This window comes from Brachyhypopomus gauderio, chromosome 1, assembly GCF_052324685.1.
Source record: "Brachyhypopomus gauderio isolate BG-103 chromosome 1, BGAUD_0.2, whole genome shotgun sequence".
In the NCBI taxonomy this organism is placed as follows: Eukaryota; Metazoa; Chordata; class Actinopteri; order Gymnotiformes; family Hypopomidae; genus Brachyhypopomus; species Brachyhypopomus gauderio.
In genome coordinates, this window is record NC_135211.1 from 15,864,642 (window position 1) to 15,881,048 (window position 16,407).

Here is a 16,407-nt window from a genome sequence, read left to right on the forward strand (position 1 = left end):
AGAGAGAGAGAGAGAGAGAGATCACCTAAGTTAGGGGACTGCTGTGTGTGTGTGTGTGTGTGTGTATGTGAGCCAGTGGGCCCCTGAGTACATGGTCCTGTCGCTGTTTGTGTGTGTGTGTGTGTGTGTGTGTGTGTAAAAAGAGTGTTCCTGAGCATGCACCCCTGTCTGTGGGCCTCATCTCCCTGTCTGGTGAAACCCTTGATGGGCTGCACATGTGGCCTCTTCCATCCCCTTCTTAACACAGAGGGCTGGATGTTCCCTTTTATTGCCCATCTGAAGGTCAAGAGAAATACATACCCACTTTGCCACTGCCTGTGTGAGCTACATACCATCTTCAGATAACAAAGATTTACATCCAAACTGTGATGAAAATGCAACACTTCACAACTTCACATGTAAAGCTTTATATTAAAGTAAATTAAGTAGTTGCGATGTGGAAAGAGCAGTGCGCTAAACAGGTGAGATTACTGTTTTAGATGAGATGCTTCATACACTGTTACACTGCTGATACAGTGTATGTAGGCTACACCTGGCTTGCGCTCTGCAGCACGTGTTTATTTTGTTGATCGACGGCGAGCAGAGAGATAATAGATGATTTTAAATGAAGGAATTGGTATGTGCGGAGCCCAGTGGGACAACGAGCCTAGCAGCAGCGAGAAGCAGCCTCAAGCTGCAGACTATTTAGGAGGGGTGTGTGAGGACTGCGCTGCAGGCGACTCCAGTGGATACCTAAAGCGGGACTTGCTGCTGGTGTGTGTGCGCGCGTGTGTGTGAGAAACGGAGTGAATGTGTGTGTGTGTGGAGCAGCTAACACACATTTAACATTCGCTCACAACATGGCGATGAGGCGACGAGAGATACGACGGTTCTCCCCCGACTAATACAGTCCTGTAATGCTGAGAGACGGAGCAACGACGGTCCTGCGGCAGACACGAAATTGTGACCAACCGAACAATTCTGAGGAGAATCGTCCGGATTCCGCCGAACCGCGCAGCTCGCAAAGATTGTACATGGCGGTGAATATCTGGATCTTCTGTCTGCTTTCTCTGGGCTGCTGTGGACTGTCCGTGCAAGGTAAAGAATAAATAATAAAAGACTAACTGTTCATTGTCATCATGGCTTACGCGTGGTGTTTTAAGTTCTGTGTCGGTACTGTTCGGTTCCTGTCAGGACGAGTCCGGCTGCACTGCCCACAGTCATTCTGCACCTTGTTGCAACCTTTTCTTTTTTTTATCGGCTACAAAAACGTGGTCACTGTGCAATACTCGGACAGTTTGGTCACCGGGACGTTTATTTGTGACCGCACGTATGAGTTAAAGTTTTATTTTGAGCGAAAGAAAATATATGGACACTCGTTTCGATGTAAAAGTTGCGGTGTGAACAAAATGAGGGACATTTAAAAGGGTTTCTGACGTCTTTGATTTAATAGTGGCTGAGTGTGCTTAAGATTAGGCACGTTGTTGAATAAATCTGGACGAGCTCATGGAAAAGTGGAATGACGACATTACATTTATTTTTATTTATTTTTTTGTAATAAATAAACAAATAATAAACTTTAAATTCCGTGTCACGCTGTTAAAGGCAATTTTGGAAGAAACCTTCCATTCCTGACACGAGTTTGACAATCAGTTTGTGCTTGTTTTAAAAGTTTGAAGGTGGAGTATGTTGTGAATTGTGTGATTAATTGAAGTATATCGAATTGTACATGAGATCCAGTTGTCATCTTTGAGCCTGGTGCTGCTTTTGCTCCTGTACGTGTGGGCGCTGTTCACGGCGCCTGAAGGACATCGCAGTAGCCTCCTGTCCCGGATCAGGGGAGACGTTCAGGCGGGTTCTGGTTCGAATAATCCAAACGATCGGTACCTCATTTACATGACAAAGACTGGAGCTAAAACATGTGGACATCCTCGCATCCCGCCCTCCTACTTCTACCTGTCGGTCCGAAAACGCTATTTTGCATGTTCAGGGCATGAGCGACTGTGATTATGAAAGCAAGCGATCTTTGCAGTTGTGATATGCTCTTTTCTCAATTAATATTAAGATGTTTATAGACTTACAACGCTTTAAAACCAACGCACAATCTATAAAACGAATACGCCCATCCTTCAAGGGCTGGACGGATTCAAAAGGACCGGGTTAGTATGAATAAGTATTTCAGTTGTAGACTTTCTTACTGGTTGTTAAAGGGGAATAGTGAAGTGCTCTATTTAAAGGGTCTGCATGTTTATGAAACATTTTCAAAATGGTCTAAATTATCCAGAGTATCCGTTACTGAATAATGTCTCAATGCTTGCAACCAGCATTTCCGAAATACATGGATGACACTACCTTACTTGCAAAATGTTCTACCTACCTACTTGGTCCATGTGCTTAACTGAAAAATGCATGCCCCACACCTCTCATGAGCATAACGGACATAATGGTGTCACACTTATGGAGCTCCCTCTCCTAATCAGGCACAGTGAAGACTGGGAGATGTTGAGAGTGACATGGCGACAGTAACAATGGGGACATAGGCTGGAGTTTGATCCTGGTGATTTTATTTTTTGAGAGTGGTTGCTGTAATCAAGAATCAAAATCAAGAGTAATAAGGAATCAGTAAGGAAATCATTGTACCACTGATGTTATCCAGAGCCCCTATCCATTGCAAAATGATCCCCCACCATATCTAACACGACTCATGATCTGAGACTTTCATTGTGTCTACTTCTTTTGATGCTAAACATGGCAGTGCTGTTGGCAAAAGATTCTCAGTATTGTCTGACCACACCCAGCCCCTGGTTCCATATTCCATGTTGCAGTCTGCCAAACGTCATGGGCTTGACTTATTTCGTTGCTCACGGTGAGAACTTTCCCCAGCAACTTTCCCCTGTAACTTCCAAAAAAAAAAAATGTATGGAGGTGGTGTCCGACCCCGGGATTCAGCAGAGGTCTGCATTTGAATTTTGTTCTTGCTTTTGCCTTTACCACCCTCATTATCTTTCTTGCTCCGTGTGCAGACACCGTGCACTCGTGGCCTCTTTCCAACAAGATTTCCAACCATTGTAGAAATTTTTTTAAAAGGGTAAGTTCACCTAAAAATGTTTTATGCCTTGTGTACGTCTGCTTTAAAGTAAGAAACCATTTGTCTTTTGGTTAATATGGTACTTACTCCCGACAGGACTTATAAGCAGTTGATCAAATGTATGTAAATGATGTTATCTTGAGTAATGGAACAGCTTACAAAGTAATGATATGTGCTGAGACAGTGATTTTGGAAACCAAGAATTTCGTGCAGAATAGGCTGCAATTCTCAGGTGATGGTCTTCTGCTGTTGGCTGGAAACTCTGTTCTTTCTAGTGCGTTCTTCTTTTCATGCTAAGCATGCCAATGGTGTACACATCTGAAAGGATTGTCAGCCAAAAATCCTGTCGGTATGGAGGTGGTGTCTGACCCCCGAGATTCAGCCGAGGGGGTTTCCATTTGAATTGTTCTACTGTTGGCTAGAAACTCTCTTCTTGAGCTTTTGTCTAATTAGACTCGACAGTACTTGACATGCAGTTCGTCTGGCATCTTATTCAGTTTGAACCGTTTGTGTTTGGCATGAACGCGATGACTTTATGATCCCCTTTACAGTGGAGTACGAAAGGCCCAGCAGTGCTGGTCTATTGATTAAATTAGCTAAATTAGTTTAGGTAATTATATATCAATGAAATTATTCCTGTTTGAAAAAGCAGACATATGAGCATGGTTATATGAGGACGTTCGTCAGTTAAAAGGATTAATGCAAAGTTTATTGTTATTATTATTTATTATTATTATTAAATGTTTATTATACGTTTCCAAAGCATGAGTCTTCCTGTATTAAGTATGGCTTCACTGTTGATGAACATGATGGATATAATGGCTCAAAGTGTATTTTCTTGAAACATTTGATTCTGAGATGCACTGAAAAATCCCTACAAAATGGGAAGATGGGTGGAATTTTTCCAACACAAAGAGCAGTTCAGCAGGCAGTCAGTGGCTTTCAGTGTGCTTGTAAGTGTCCCTCAGGGGGAATTAAAGAGGACCATTTCTGGCCCTATGCCATATTTGTAAAAAAAAAAAAAAAAAAACTAATTCAGCTGCCAGAGATATGGCTTGAGAAATACCTGGTGATGAAGTGGCACAACTTTTATTTAGCAGCTGGATCAAAGTGCCAGTTTAGCGAACACCACGCAGCTGTTTGTTTAAGGTTCGGCTGGTATTTGGCACACTGAAGGAAGTTTCAGGGGAGCTGTTGTTCTGCATACCATCCCAAAGCAGCATTGCTAGGAAAGTTGTTTTCTGGAGAGCTGAATGAAGACATGGAATCTACTGCCATTGGCTGGTCTGTGAGTGATGCAGTGCAGTGTTGAGGATCCCTCCCTCCCTCCCTCTCTGAACTCTGGCTATATGCTTGAGACTGTGGGGTTCGTTGAGGTTTTTTGAGCCCTCCAGGATGCCGTCAGCATAGTAAACTTCAACAAAGGCTGTCCTCTTAATCACTGTTTGCTTTCTGGTGCGCTGAGATGGCAGGCGGTTTCTGCAGCTTGCTCCTCCAATCTCGTGTGAGTTTGCTAATGATGAGGGCAGTTGGCTAATAGTGGTGGTAGTTGGCTAATAGTGGGGGCAGTTGTCGGTTCTCTTCTGAACTGAAAAGCACCAGCTTGTGGAGTGCCTGGCAGATGCAGAATGACTCTCTGAACTTGCACATTTGTCTGATATTTTCCAGCATATAATCATTTGATATTTTCCAGTAAATCAGATCATGGATGCATGAAGAGGAAATGTAGGACCATGACGGGTCTTGGATAAAGCTGTGTGTTCGTAAACTGCCTATCAAATGCTCTTATCCAGAGCAACTATGTGTACACTGGTCAGTGGATAGTATGTGTAGTCTGTGAGAATTGAACCCATGCCCTCGGTGGTGTTAGTACCAAGTGAGCTACAGTTTACCTTTCTGAAAATGCCCTGGTGGACAAGCAGAAGATGTGTTCCTGCCCCTCTCCCTAGCACCGCCGCCCAGCACGGATGAATCGGAGTGCGCTCACGTGTTTTTGCCTTGCACGTGTGCAGTGGCGTTTCCAGAGGCGTTTCCGTGACCTGGATCGCACACGTCACAGTTGGATGAGAGCCTTCTTTGACTTCTAGCAATGACTGTGTCCCAAGAGGAATTCATTGATGTGTCACACAGGGTGTGGGGGTGAGTTGAAAGTCAGATTCACCTCCTTGTTTCACTCCGTCAGGGCTGGATGTCGGTAAGAGATGCCTCCGTCTCCCACAACGCCATTCAGTGTGCTCCGTGTGACACACACACACACACACACACACACGGCTCAGACACCTTCTCATATAAACATATTGATGGATGGGACTGAAGTAAACCCAACACTGAGATGGTTGCTATGGAAATAGTGAAAAATGAACCGGGCACAGAGTAAAAAATATTTGTTCTGTACATGAAGTTTGCACTATAGCTATAAATCCACAGCCAGACAAGCATATGTAGTTTTTCATCATATATGCCACAAAGGCAAAACCTGCAAAGGATGTCTGGAGCCTACCATTATATCCAGCTTGGTTGTTGGCTCCCTTTATTTAAAATTTACAAAGAGGTTGGAGAAGTTGATCTCAGTGAGCCAATGTGACAACGAGAATGTGAGGAGTTGAAGGGGAAGGAGCCGGTTGATCCGTTGGCTCACGGTGACCCCAGGCTCCTCCCCGTGAGAAGTCTCTCCCCACAGCTCTGGAGCTGATCAGATAGCAGCACTTCGATGGGCATTCCTGGAGGCAATGTGCCAACGTTTCAGAGAGAACGAGGAATACTACGGTATTGCCTATGAGGGCTTCAACTGCTAAGATCGTTTTAAACTCTGTGTGTGTCTTTGTCTTGCTCTCCCATTGCCTCCTCACAAAAGATACCAGCAAGTTTTTTTTTCCTCCAAAAGATGAAGCATGCAAGCCCTGCTCATGCCATGGCAGACAGTTGAACGCTAGATGCAAGATGTTTCACGCTCTGTGGAACTGGCAATGCTGTAGCTGCTTGATGGGGGAACACGAAACTTGTTTCCACTTTCACACAACAATTCCTACTGTGTTATCCAACACTTCTGTTGTGTGCTTTTCCCCTGTGCTTGTCTATCACACGGGCCACTTGGCTTTAGAAACCTTGGCTGAAGAGAATGGGGGCGAGAGAGGGTGGGAACAGCTCTGGTGTGCATTTGAACCTGTGATTGGTGGAAGATGCGTCAATCATCGTGGGCCTGGATTTCTGCTTTGGATTAGCCAGCCCCACATTACTTCACTTTATTCCTGACTTTGTGAAACTGAGTGGATGCTTAAAGTCCCTTATCTGATAAAGACCTATCGACCACCACCTTTACCCAGACTCTTAGTTTTATCTCCAAATTGTTTTATGGTGATCCAGTTTTCTCACTTGATTAAACACCTGATCCATTAGGTATGAATTCCACCTGGTCACTTAGCGAAAGCGCATCTGTTCAAATCTGTTCCATATCAGGTCAAATATGGCATCTGATGCCATTATCTTTACCATGGGAGGCTGTTGAGTGTTTCATGAGACCTATATACACTGCTCAAAAGAAGTCTGGGATATTTGGCTTTCAGGTGAAATTTCAGGTGAAATTATTGTGACCTTCTCTTAACATTTGAATGCACATGTCCAGCTGTTCAATGCATCAGTACGTTTTGCACAATTTGCTGTTCTCGAACAAGGAGCTTAACGGCAACATTCACAACAGGTGTCTGGTCCATGAATCGACCAATACATTTCCTGGTTCAATTAGAATTGGTATTTAAACAGTGCTCCTCATCATGCTGTTCACATTTGACATCCCACACAGATGACCGCTTCATTGTGAACAGTACCCTGTGGAACTGGATAATGAATGCCACGCAACTCCAGGCACGTTTAAGTGAGGAGAGAGGCACCCAAATGTCATGTCACACCATTCGAAACCATTTACATGAGAGTGGTCTGTGTGCTAGATGACCTGCAGGGTACCTGACCACACCACCAGGCACAGACGTCATCGTTTTGCATGGGTCAGGAGGCATTTACGCTGGACAAAGGACCGGTGGGGTTTACCTACCACTGTTGTTGACTTTTGTTTCAGTAAATTGTTTGAGAGGAGGAAATCACCATTCCATGCTTCAAATTAAAAGCCCCTATTTTCATGATATAATATCACTGTAGTGTGAACTTCACGTTTTCCATAAATTTCACCCAAAAGCCAAATATTCCTAACTTTTTCGGTCTGTCTCTGCTCAGAGGTCTCTTTGACTGTGTGCTTGGAGAATGCAGCTTTATGGATTATTCATCAAGTTAATTGCATCTTTAATGAGCAACAAGCTGCTTTGTAAATGTTGCAGTATTGCTAATTCAATTACGTATGGCCCTGCTTTGGGGAAAATGTCCCCAGTCTGCATTATATATCCAAATATAGTCTCTCTTTACAGTTGCTGCCTGTATTAAACCTGGAATTGGTATTGTGTTGTATGTTGATGTAAAGTCAGATGTAACCAGCAGTTCTTAGAAGACACATTTAAGGTGTGATGTCATCATACCTGTCAGGGTCCTAGCAGTTGCCTAGAAAATAAACACAGTGTCGCTTTTAATTTCAGCTGTGACCAACCGAGCTGAAATAATGGTGCACTAATTGTTGTCTGTTCCACATCAGTAGAAGTGATGGTAGTGCCACTCGTTAACAAGATTACTGAGCAGAGAATACTGCTTCTTTTCGTAATTGTGGCCTTCCCTGTTAAATTAGATTTATTTTTCTTTACATTTATGCAAAGAAAATCAGAAAATGTAAGTTAAATAGTCTATTGAAATGAAAGTAGTTTATAGAAATCTGCAAAAAACAACTTCTTTGTAAGGGTGTTTTGTTCGAGCTCATTTGAGTTCGACTTCAGACAGTCGACCTTCCGCGGGTGCCAGTTAGGGTTGTGTGTCTGCGATGGTTTCCTGGATTAGGCCTGTAATAGTGCTGCCTGAGGGGGGAGGTCCTTTTTTCCCCCCTCTCTTTTATGGCTGTCCTTCCTGTTTTGTTCGCGTTCACTGCTAAGGTGAAAGGCACAGTAAGAGGGAGATGTGAGGAGCCCAGGGCCCCGGCTCTGATGCTGGAGATGGACCATTCCTGCAGAGTTCAACCGCAGCCGTAATCTAACACAGCTCGCCCAGGTGCTTTCATCAAGGCCTCCGTAACGGAGGCAGGTCTAACGAGCCCTTGCAGAGGGGTCAAAGTTCAAGAGCCGAAATACCCCCTACCCCCATGGTAAAAGATGGATCAAGTGTCTAAGGATCTTGCAGGCTGTTCCACTGCTTTTTCTGTTTTTTGCTGTGGTCAGTAGCCCCTAGCGCACTGGACCTTTTTACGTTAGTCAAGGCCTGAATATATTTGAGTGTCAAAGCTGGGAACCTTATCTGAAACTACTGGGCTGAAAACTTCAATGCTATCTGTCTTTTGTGTAAGCAGATGGTTTGTTTTGGCACAGGGCCTGTTTCAGGCTTAGTGAATCTGCCATGGATTGCCCATTTGAAACCCACTCCGGTCCCTCCAGTTTACTCCAGTTAATGGTTATTTTGTGGTCCTGCTGGGTGAAAACTGGTTCTGCCACAGTTCTGTTTTAGTGTTTGCTGTCCACGTACATTGATATGGGGGAATAACCGTCATGCAGCAGTTAATACTGAAATGAAACTTGTTTCTAGCTCAGAAAATGTAGCCTTCTTTATTTTTAATGCACGTCTACCATTTTTTAGTTGCAATCTCAATGACTAGTAGTACGACTTATTTAAATACAGTTTTTCACTGTATAAATATAAATAACTCCCATTATCAACTAATCAGACTGTTAACCTATGTTGGTTGGTGTGTTAAGTGTGTGTAGATGTGCACTGTGTGTAGTGTGTGGCTGACATGTTCAGTGTTCTCACACACCTTTGATTCACTCAGGCCTGAATTGGACCTGGGATGAGGACTTTAGGTTTAGGTCCTCATATGCTCTTGAATATGCACATGAGTGGGTGTGTTAGAGGAGTTACCGAGCAAGTGTGTGTGTACTGTAGGATGAATGTTTGGCTTTAGCTGTGGTGTCATATCAAACATGGATCTGTCTTATTCATATTAAATACCCAATATTTCAAAAAATGGAAGTGTGTGTGTGTTGTGGGGTCTCTCCCTTGTAAACAGTCATATGATCACATTCTTTCCATTCCACATGGCTGTCCACTTGGTCACATGACGATGGAGGAGGTGTCTAAGCTCAGACACTGAGGAGTGGGGGCATGTATACTTGCTAGAGTGTGTGACTGAGCAAATTTGTGTGGAGGTTTGATTTGAATGTACATGTCCAAAGATCCTTGTAGTGAAAGCAGATGGGTATATGGGTATGTACTTATGATCAGAAGAAGCTGTTGGATGCTTCTAAGTCAATGCAAATTTGTACATAATAAAGAAGACATGGCAGTTGGCTTTCGAAGGCATTGTTGACTCTCAATATATAAGCAGACTTCACATTAGGAGAAAAGGCTATTTTAAAGCCGTTATTGTTGGTTTGCTCCAATTTCCTTTAAGTGGCAAGCATCTTCAAAAGACATGCACTCTGACTGATGCACTTAAGGAACGTTGAAGCCATCATGTCTTGAAGCAGGACATGAGAGAACTGAGAATGGTTCAGCTCACTTCATCTCTGCATGGTCTCCTTGCCACCTTGTTTACCTCCTTTTGAAGGGGTGTGTGTGTGTGTGTGTGTGTGTGTGTGTGTGTGTGTGTGTGTGCGTGTGCGTGTGCGTGTGTCTGAAATGCTTGCAGCTGCAGGCCCGTGGAGGCGTGCTCATCTGTCGAGAGGTTTGCAGTTTTTGCCCTGCTGTTCTGAGTTGTGCTTTAATGCCCCCAAGAAACACAGTGATGGAACAATTCTGAACTCATGCAGGAGGCTGACCTCTCTCTCTCTCTCTCTCTCTCTCTCTCTCTCTCTCTCTCCCTGGCTGCTCTCCATTATACTCCACACTCTTGTGCTTGATGAATAAGAAAAGTTACACATTTCTTTGCACCTTCTTTGAGGTTAATCTAAACCAGATATCTGATCTCCATAACATTTTCACCACATTAACTGCCTGCACACTTCCTCCAAATTTATCCACTTGTGTTACTTTGCTGGTAATGGACAGTTACTTATAAAAGCGATTAATATATATAAAAAAAACCCCTCCAAAAGATGTCGTATTCATGAGGCCTCCAGAGCACATCTCCATCTGGATTTTTGAGAGAGGCACCTGGGGAACAGGTGCTTGCTCTGAACACTAATGCTGTGGACAAACAAGCCATGTCTGCTTTCTGTATAATCCATGAAGCATTTATCGGACGTGGGCATCCATGATGGCTCCATCTGTGTGTTTTAATGAAGAGCTTGTTTCAGCGCATCTCTAGGGCCCAAATGAATTCCGATCAAACTGGATGAGCATGTAAATATTTTCATTTCACATGTGTGTAGTCAGGACCTCGAATATGAAATAATCTGGTATTACTATGGTTGGTCCGTAGTAAGAAGCAGTCTGGAGTCAACTTGGGACTTTTCAGACCTTTTGGTCTCCCTGAACGAGCCTACCCTCCTTTTGGTTCAACAGAGTTCTCCTCTCCCCTTCTCATGCCAGAAATTTCAGATAGTATCATATTCGAACTGGCTTGGAGTTGTGTGTGGGTGTGTGTGTGGTGCCCAGGAAACTGAGCGGATGAATGGAGTCCCCCCCCCCGCACCCCCTGCACTCTTATCACCCCTGTAGCACCGGCGGGGAGCTGCTTGTGGCTTGGTGGGGTTGTGTGCTGGGTTTGGGAGCTGTTGCCTACTTTTTTTTTTTTTTTTGCTCTCTTCCACTCCCGCCACTGTTGCAGATACATTAGTTAATGGAGGCGATGTGCAGATGAGCGTGTGTTTGTGTGAGTGTGTGCAAGAGAGAGAAACAGAAGGAGAGAGAGTTTGCGTCAGACTCATATCGTGTCCTGCAGTGGTCCCAGCTGGAACGACTCAGAAAGCAGCACAGCTGCAAAGGAGGAGTCATTCATTCCTTTTTTGTTTATTCATTAATTCTCCATGCATGTGAAGGGACAGGAATACAGACCCTCACCCGAACCAGCCTGCTAACAAATCCCCACCCAACCCCACCGCCCACTTCTCTGCCTGGGCTGAGGGGAGAAAAACGATTGCCGTGTCCCGGGACGACGACTCCCTTTCTTCCTCCTGGTGAGCGACGGACGTGTCCCTCCTTTCAGAGCCCATGAGTAGGAAGTCTCGACGCTGCGAGGCATTAATGACCGCCAGCGCTGTTCGTGTGGCGGCCATGTCTCCAGTGAAGCGAGAGAGGAGAGGGGAGACGTGCGTCTTTCACGCGAGGAGAACAGAAGTGGGAGGGATTTTCCGGTGCCTGGTTGTCTGTGGCATCATGGGCTTGTGCTGTCTGGTCCCCCTACATCCTGCTTTCCTTGAGACAATCCACAAAAGTGTGGTCAGAGACAGTGGTGGTGTTTAAAGGTGCAGCACACGCATTGTGGGTAATAATATATATGTACACTCTCATTTCAATGAAATTACATGTTTTTAAATCAAAAGTCCTGGGCATAATCGGTGTTTGATGACCAGGGCTGCAATATTAAATTAAAATTGCTACATTTAACCTCATATACATGAAAACTAATCTGATGTTTTCTTAGATATAGGCTGTCCAAAGCAAACAAACACTGATTTTGCAAGGGGAGACCACATAGAATATTCACAGTAATGATGGCAGAGGTCAGAAGACGAGTGGAGCATGTTTAGGTGCCCTGGTCTGGGAATGAATTACAGGTGTGTGTAGTTACCTGTAGGGGGCTGAGCTGGTGACACCCAAAGGAAACTGTCATGCAAGAGCTGCTATGATGGAGAATACCTGGAACAGAGACTGGTATGGTAGTTCTTAGGCAGTGTTGCGAATAACGCCGTTAAAAATAACGACGTTAGGTAACGGCATCATTTTATCAGTAACGGGATAATATAATTAGTTACTTTTCCTGTCGTTACAACGCCGTTTACGTTACTGGTCATTAAAAGCGGTGCGTTACTATATATTGATATACTAATGCGAGCGGACCGCTGCCCAGGCTAGTGAGGAGTAACAGATCCCGATTACACAGTTCTCGGTGTAACACCTGTTTAACTTAACAAGTCAGTAAGCGATTGGCTAAGGCAGCATTATGGTAGCCAATCAGAGCCAGTGTTTTTACATGCGCGCCGAAGCACGCGAGTGACACGACACAAACGGAGAAGAGGCCGAAATGGTGTCAGGTGCAAGCCGAAGAAAATTTAGCATTTTCAAGGCGATATAAACATTATTTAAGAAAATACTTGAAGTTCCTGAATGTCTACCAGACTGGGTATTTGATTTATTTAATTAAGAATAGAAGTTTTATTGTTAAGTTTACTTCTGTTGTGAACAAACCAGGGGTGGGTTTCCCGAAACGTTCGTAGTGCTAAGTACTTCGTAACCTCGTATGAAACGTACGAGGTTAAGAAGTACTTAGCGCTACGAACGTTTTGGGAAACCCACCCCAGTTGTCTCAGGTTGAGAGAATTTAATTTAATTTCATAGATGTAAATGCACTTTATATAGTGTAAATGTTTACTTTTGCTTTTTTTTTCCAAAGATTTGGGATTTTAAAGGATTTTATCCTGCACTGGTCTGGATGTGGATCTACTCATTTCAACTGACTGTGAAAACTGCTTTAAAAAAAAAAAACTTAATTGGCATATAACCTTTTTTTAACTGTAACGCAAATCGTTACTTTCCCTGGTAACGAGTTACTTTTATTATAGAGTAATTCAGTTACTAACTCAGTTACTTTTACAAGTAGTGAGTAACTATAACTAATTACTTTTTTAAAGTAACGTTCCCAACACTGTTCTTAGGTGATATCATTTGCTCATTAATTTGTTAATGCATTTCAGAGGATATTGTTGAATATGTAATCGGAACATTAACATAATTTAAATGTATTATCTGTTGTTGGAACATTGGACCATTAATGTAGTATGATTTAATCAAGGGCAAATGTTTTTCTTAGCGAAGTTCAGGACGGGAGACCACATCTCTGGGGACCTCTGACAGTCCACGGTTTACTTTATGCCTGACCCTAAGCAGCAAGAGGGTATTTGAGAAGAGTCCTTGAGACTTGGAATCTGGTAAAACTTGGACCATCTTGGGGGTTCCAATGGACTGGATTGAATGGTTTTTCAAAGACAAAACTTTGTAGTTGTCTTATCCAACTGAGCAAGTTGTAAACGTACCAGTTTGAACGTTGAACTGAGAGGTGCAGAACTCCAAATGTATAGTTTTTTTATTTCACAGTAAACAATTAAAATGAATATTTTATCCATAATTAAGCAGCACTGAACATCTCGAAGTTAAAGGCATCTTTGTTAAATGTGGTTGTGGAATGTTGTATCCAAAAAACTGTGAGCCTCATTGTTAAATTATGCAAAATACACTTATTTTCAGAAAAAAAAGAATGTAAATTTTAGGATTTTGTTAGATCCTTGTGTTGCTATTTAGCGTTATACAAAATACCCTTATGAATAATCACATATGTTGCAAACTCCTCTCCTACTGAATCTTAAGTACTCACATCTTATACAAATCTATCAATGTTTAATCCTTAGCCAAAACCATGAAAGGGGGCCATGCTCATACACTGTTATTTGAATAATTTATTAAAGGGAGAGGACCTGAGAGGACCATGTCCATCCAGTATCACCCTCGGAGAACCAGTACAAAGATGAATGATTCTTCAATTCAGTTACATGTGATTTAACTGTGTTTGTTAAACTGCTGCTGTAATTAATAAGCTGTATGAGCTCAAAATAATTTTTTTAAATAATCTTTTTTAAACTCCAAGGGTTAATCTCAGAGTCTTCATTTCCTTTGTGATATTCCTTGCACTAGTCAGTTGATTGGAGCAGTTTAAAAATGTAATACTTCATAGAATGAAGCAAGGATGTTAACAGCTAAGTATGAACCTAGAGCGTGACTCATGGCAAAGTTCTCTGACCGCAGGCCCACCATCACTATTATATACAGTGTACAGTAACAGAAGGAAAGAAAAAATGTAGAAGCATATTGCGGTGAACACACTGCAATAACATATTTAGTATAAACCAGCTAGTGACTTGTAAACTGAAAGTAGTACATGTGGTGAGCATGAAACCTTCCGACTCTGATCTATAGAATTTCACCTGTGAAAGCGAACATGCAAAACATTTAAAATGAATAATTTAGCTAGTTAATGAAATTCCTACCTGTACAGCACGTGGGTGTATGTTGTGTAGATGGTACATGGTGTGGGCTCAAGGTTAAATCACACAGATTACTGATGTGTGTTATGCTGAATACGCAACAGTGCACCCACACACCCTGACGCCTGCCGTATGATTGCAGAGGGGACACCTGCCCATCTGTCCCCGAGCAGCGAAACCTGCTGCAAATCTCCGCCTTGTTGTTTGACTCTGTCACAGTATGGCGTATTTGAAACGCAATAACGAATGAAATGTAAAGGCAGAGTGTCGGCTTCAGGATCATTTTCAAGTGAACCTTGTAGAAAATTACACGGCCCTCCATTTTAGGAGGTCAGAAGTAACAGAGCATTTGGCTACTCGTTTGTCTTGGTCATCAATGTGCAACAAGAAATTAGGGTCTCAGACTCAACAACGGAGTAACTAAATCAGTGCTTTCTCACATATAAATGTTTTTAAGACCAAGATGTTAAATTTGTAATCTTAAGTCACGGGTAACTCAGACTGCATGCAGAAAAGGAAAAAAAAACTGGAATTATTGAATGAAATGCATCTATGAAAACACTCTCACATGATGGTACCTACTTCCTTACCAAGATCACCATGTCCGTATCAACAGTGATGCTGTTAACTAGTTTTCTTCATTTTCACCAGTTTGTGTTCTACTGTTCTGTATAACACACACAGCACTGATGACTGATGAACTGAACATGCACACGTGCAGGTTTGTCTGTACACACGCTGAAGTATTTGCTTCACTGTTTATATAAGTGTGTTTTATATATAGGTAGGCCTATTAGAGTGGGTTCTTCAGAGTGTATGTGAGAACGTGTTCAAGAAAGACGGAGGCAGAGAAACGGCCCTGTTGAAATGGTACAACAGCAATCTCCATCACCACATTTTTGTTGTCAAGATGTCACTTTTCTGTTAGTTTTACCTCATGCATCTGTTCTTTTCAGAAGGGGTTAAAACGATACAAAATGGGCAGCTGCACTCCCTAAATTATAATATTGACCAAATAGTGCCTCTGAGTATTGATTGTACTTGTGTATTGTGCTGAGGAAAGAGATTTGGATAGTGGCTGCTCTGTTTGCCCGACTGCACTGCAACCTTTTGAAACAGGGCAGAGTGTCAAAAACATTTTTAAAATATAGATGATGTTCACACGTGAACCGAGCAGGTCTGATTTGTCAGCTTTGTAAGACTTATTTGGGTAGCTGTTCAGGGATCCTCTGCTGTATTTAAGTAATTGAACAGTACTTGCAGGAAACTAATTTAATTTCTGCAGATAGTCTATTGACAATATTCTTTGGATCAAAGAGGTCTGTAAAATTATGAGATGTGATAATCTCTATTCTCCTATCCTGTTGTGTATCAGCATTCATACTGGTGTCCTGTTCAGCATCAACTCTTTGAATTAGGTGTGTGGATATGCCTAAATAAATGGAATACTTCATCGTGAACTTCTCAGGTTCTCCTTTGTGAAATGACTGCTCAATTACAGATAGATTTGGAGTAGCCTAACACTTTAAATTCATGGTACGCAAAACTGACCATAACCTGCGACACCAAAAGCCATGGAATGACAGGAATGATAACCATGTCAGTTTCACACATTAAAACGAGCCTTTCATGTCGCTGTGAATTTAAATATCCTATTGCACCGTGCAATCACAAGGTGATTTTATACGTAAACCCAGAAATAATTCATTACAGGTCACGCAGCTAAATACCAACTGCGGCAGTCTCGACTGAGGGCTTTCAAGTTGGTTAATTCTAGCTTAAAATAATCTGTCATTTCAGATGCATCCATGGTACCACAGTTGGTACAGCGTAGCCTATAGGGGAATAACTAAATCCGTCATATCACACCCAAACAGCGCGTTGTAGCTACAGCTTAATGTATAGATATAGCAATTTTACCAGATTTTTAAATTAATTTATTTTATTTTATTTTTTGCATTTTGCAAAGTCCTAAAACCTTAGGTTAAGGTCTTGAGAGGAACGGAATGGCGGTTAAGTGTAAGTTACGAGGACTAAGAAGTACCGTCAGCTACCTAATAG

General features: G+C 42.6%; 1 protein-coding gene across 2 annotated transcripts in view; it reads left to right on the forward strand.

Moving 5' to 3' along the window:
* The first annotated feature begins 621 nt into the window (after positions 1-621).
* The window catches only part of igdcc4 (immunoglobulin superfamily, DCC subclass, member 4), a 51,591-nt gene continuing 35,805 nt past the window's right edge, over positions 622-16,407 (forward strand). Inside the window, exon 1 of one of the 2 annotated variants that reach the window (XR_013129930.1) lies at positions 622-1,077. Coding sequence is in view for 1 of the 2 variants with exons in the window: in XM_076999320.1 (XP_076855435.1) it covers positions 897-1,077 (181 nt within the window). In the remaining variant the exon portion in view is untranslated. The remainder of the gene's footprint in view (positions 1,078-16,407) is intronic. The other variant, XM_076999320.1, reaches the window with a different exon arrangement.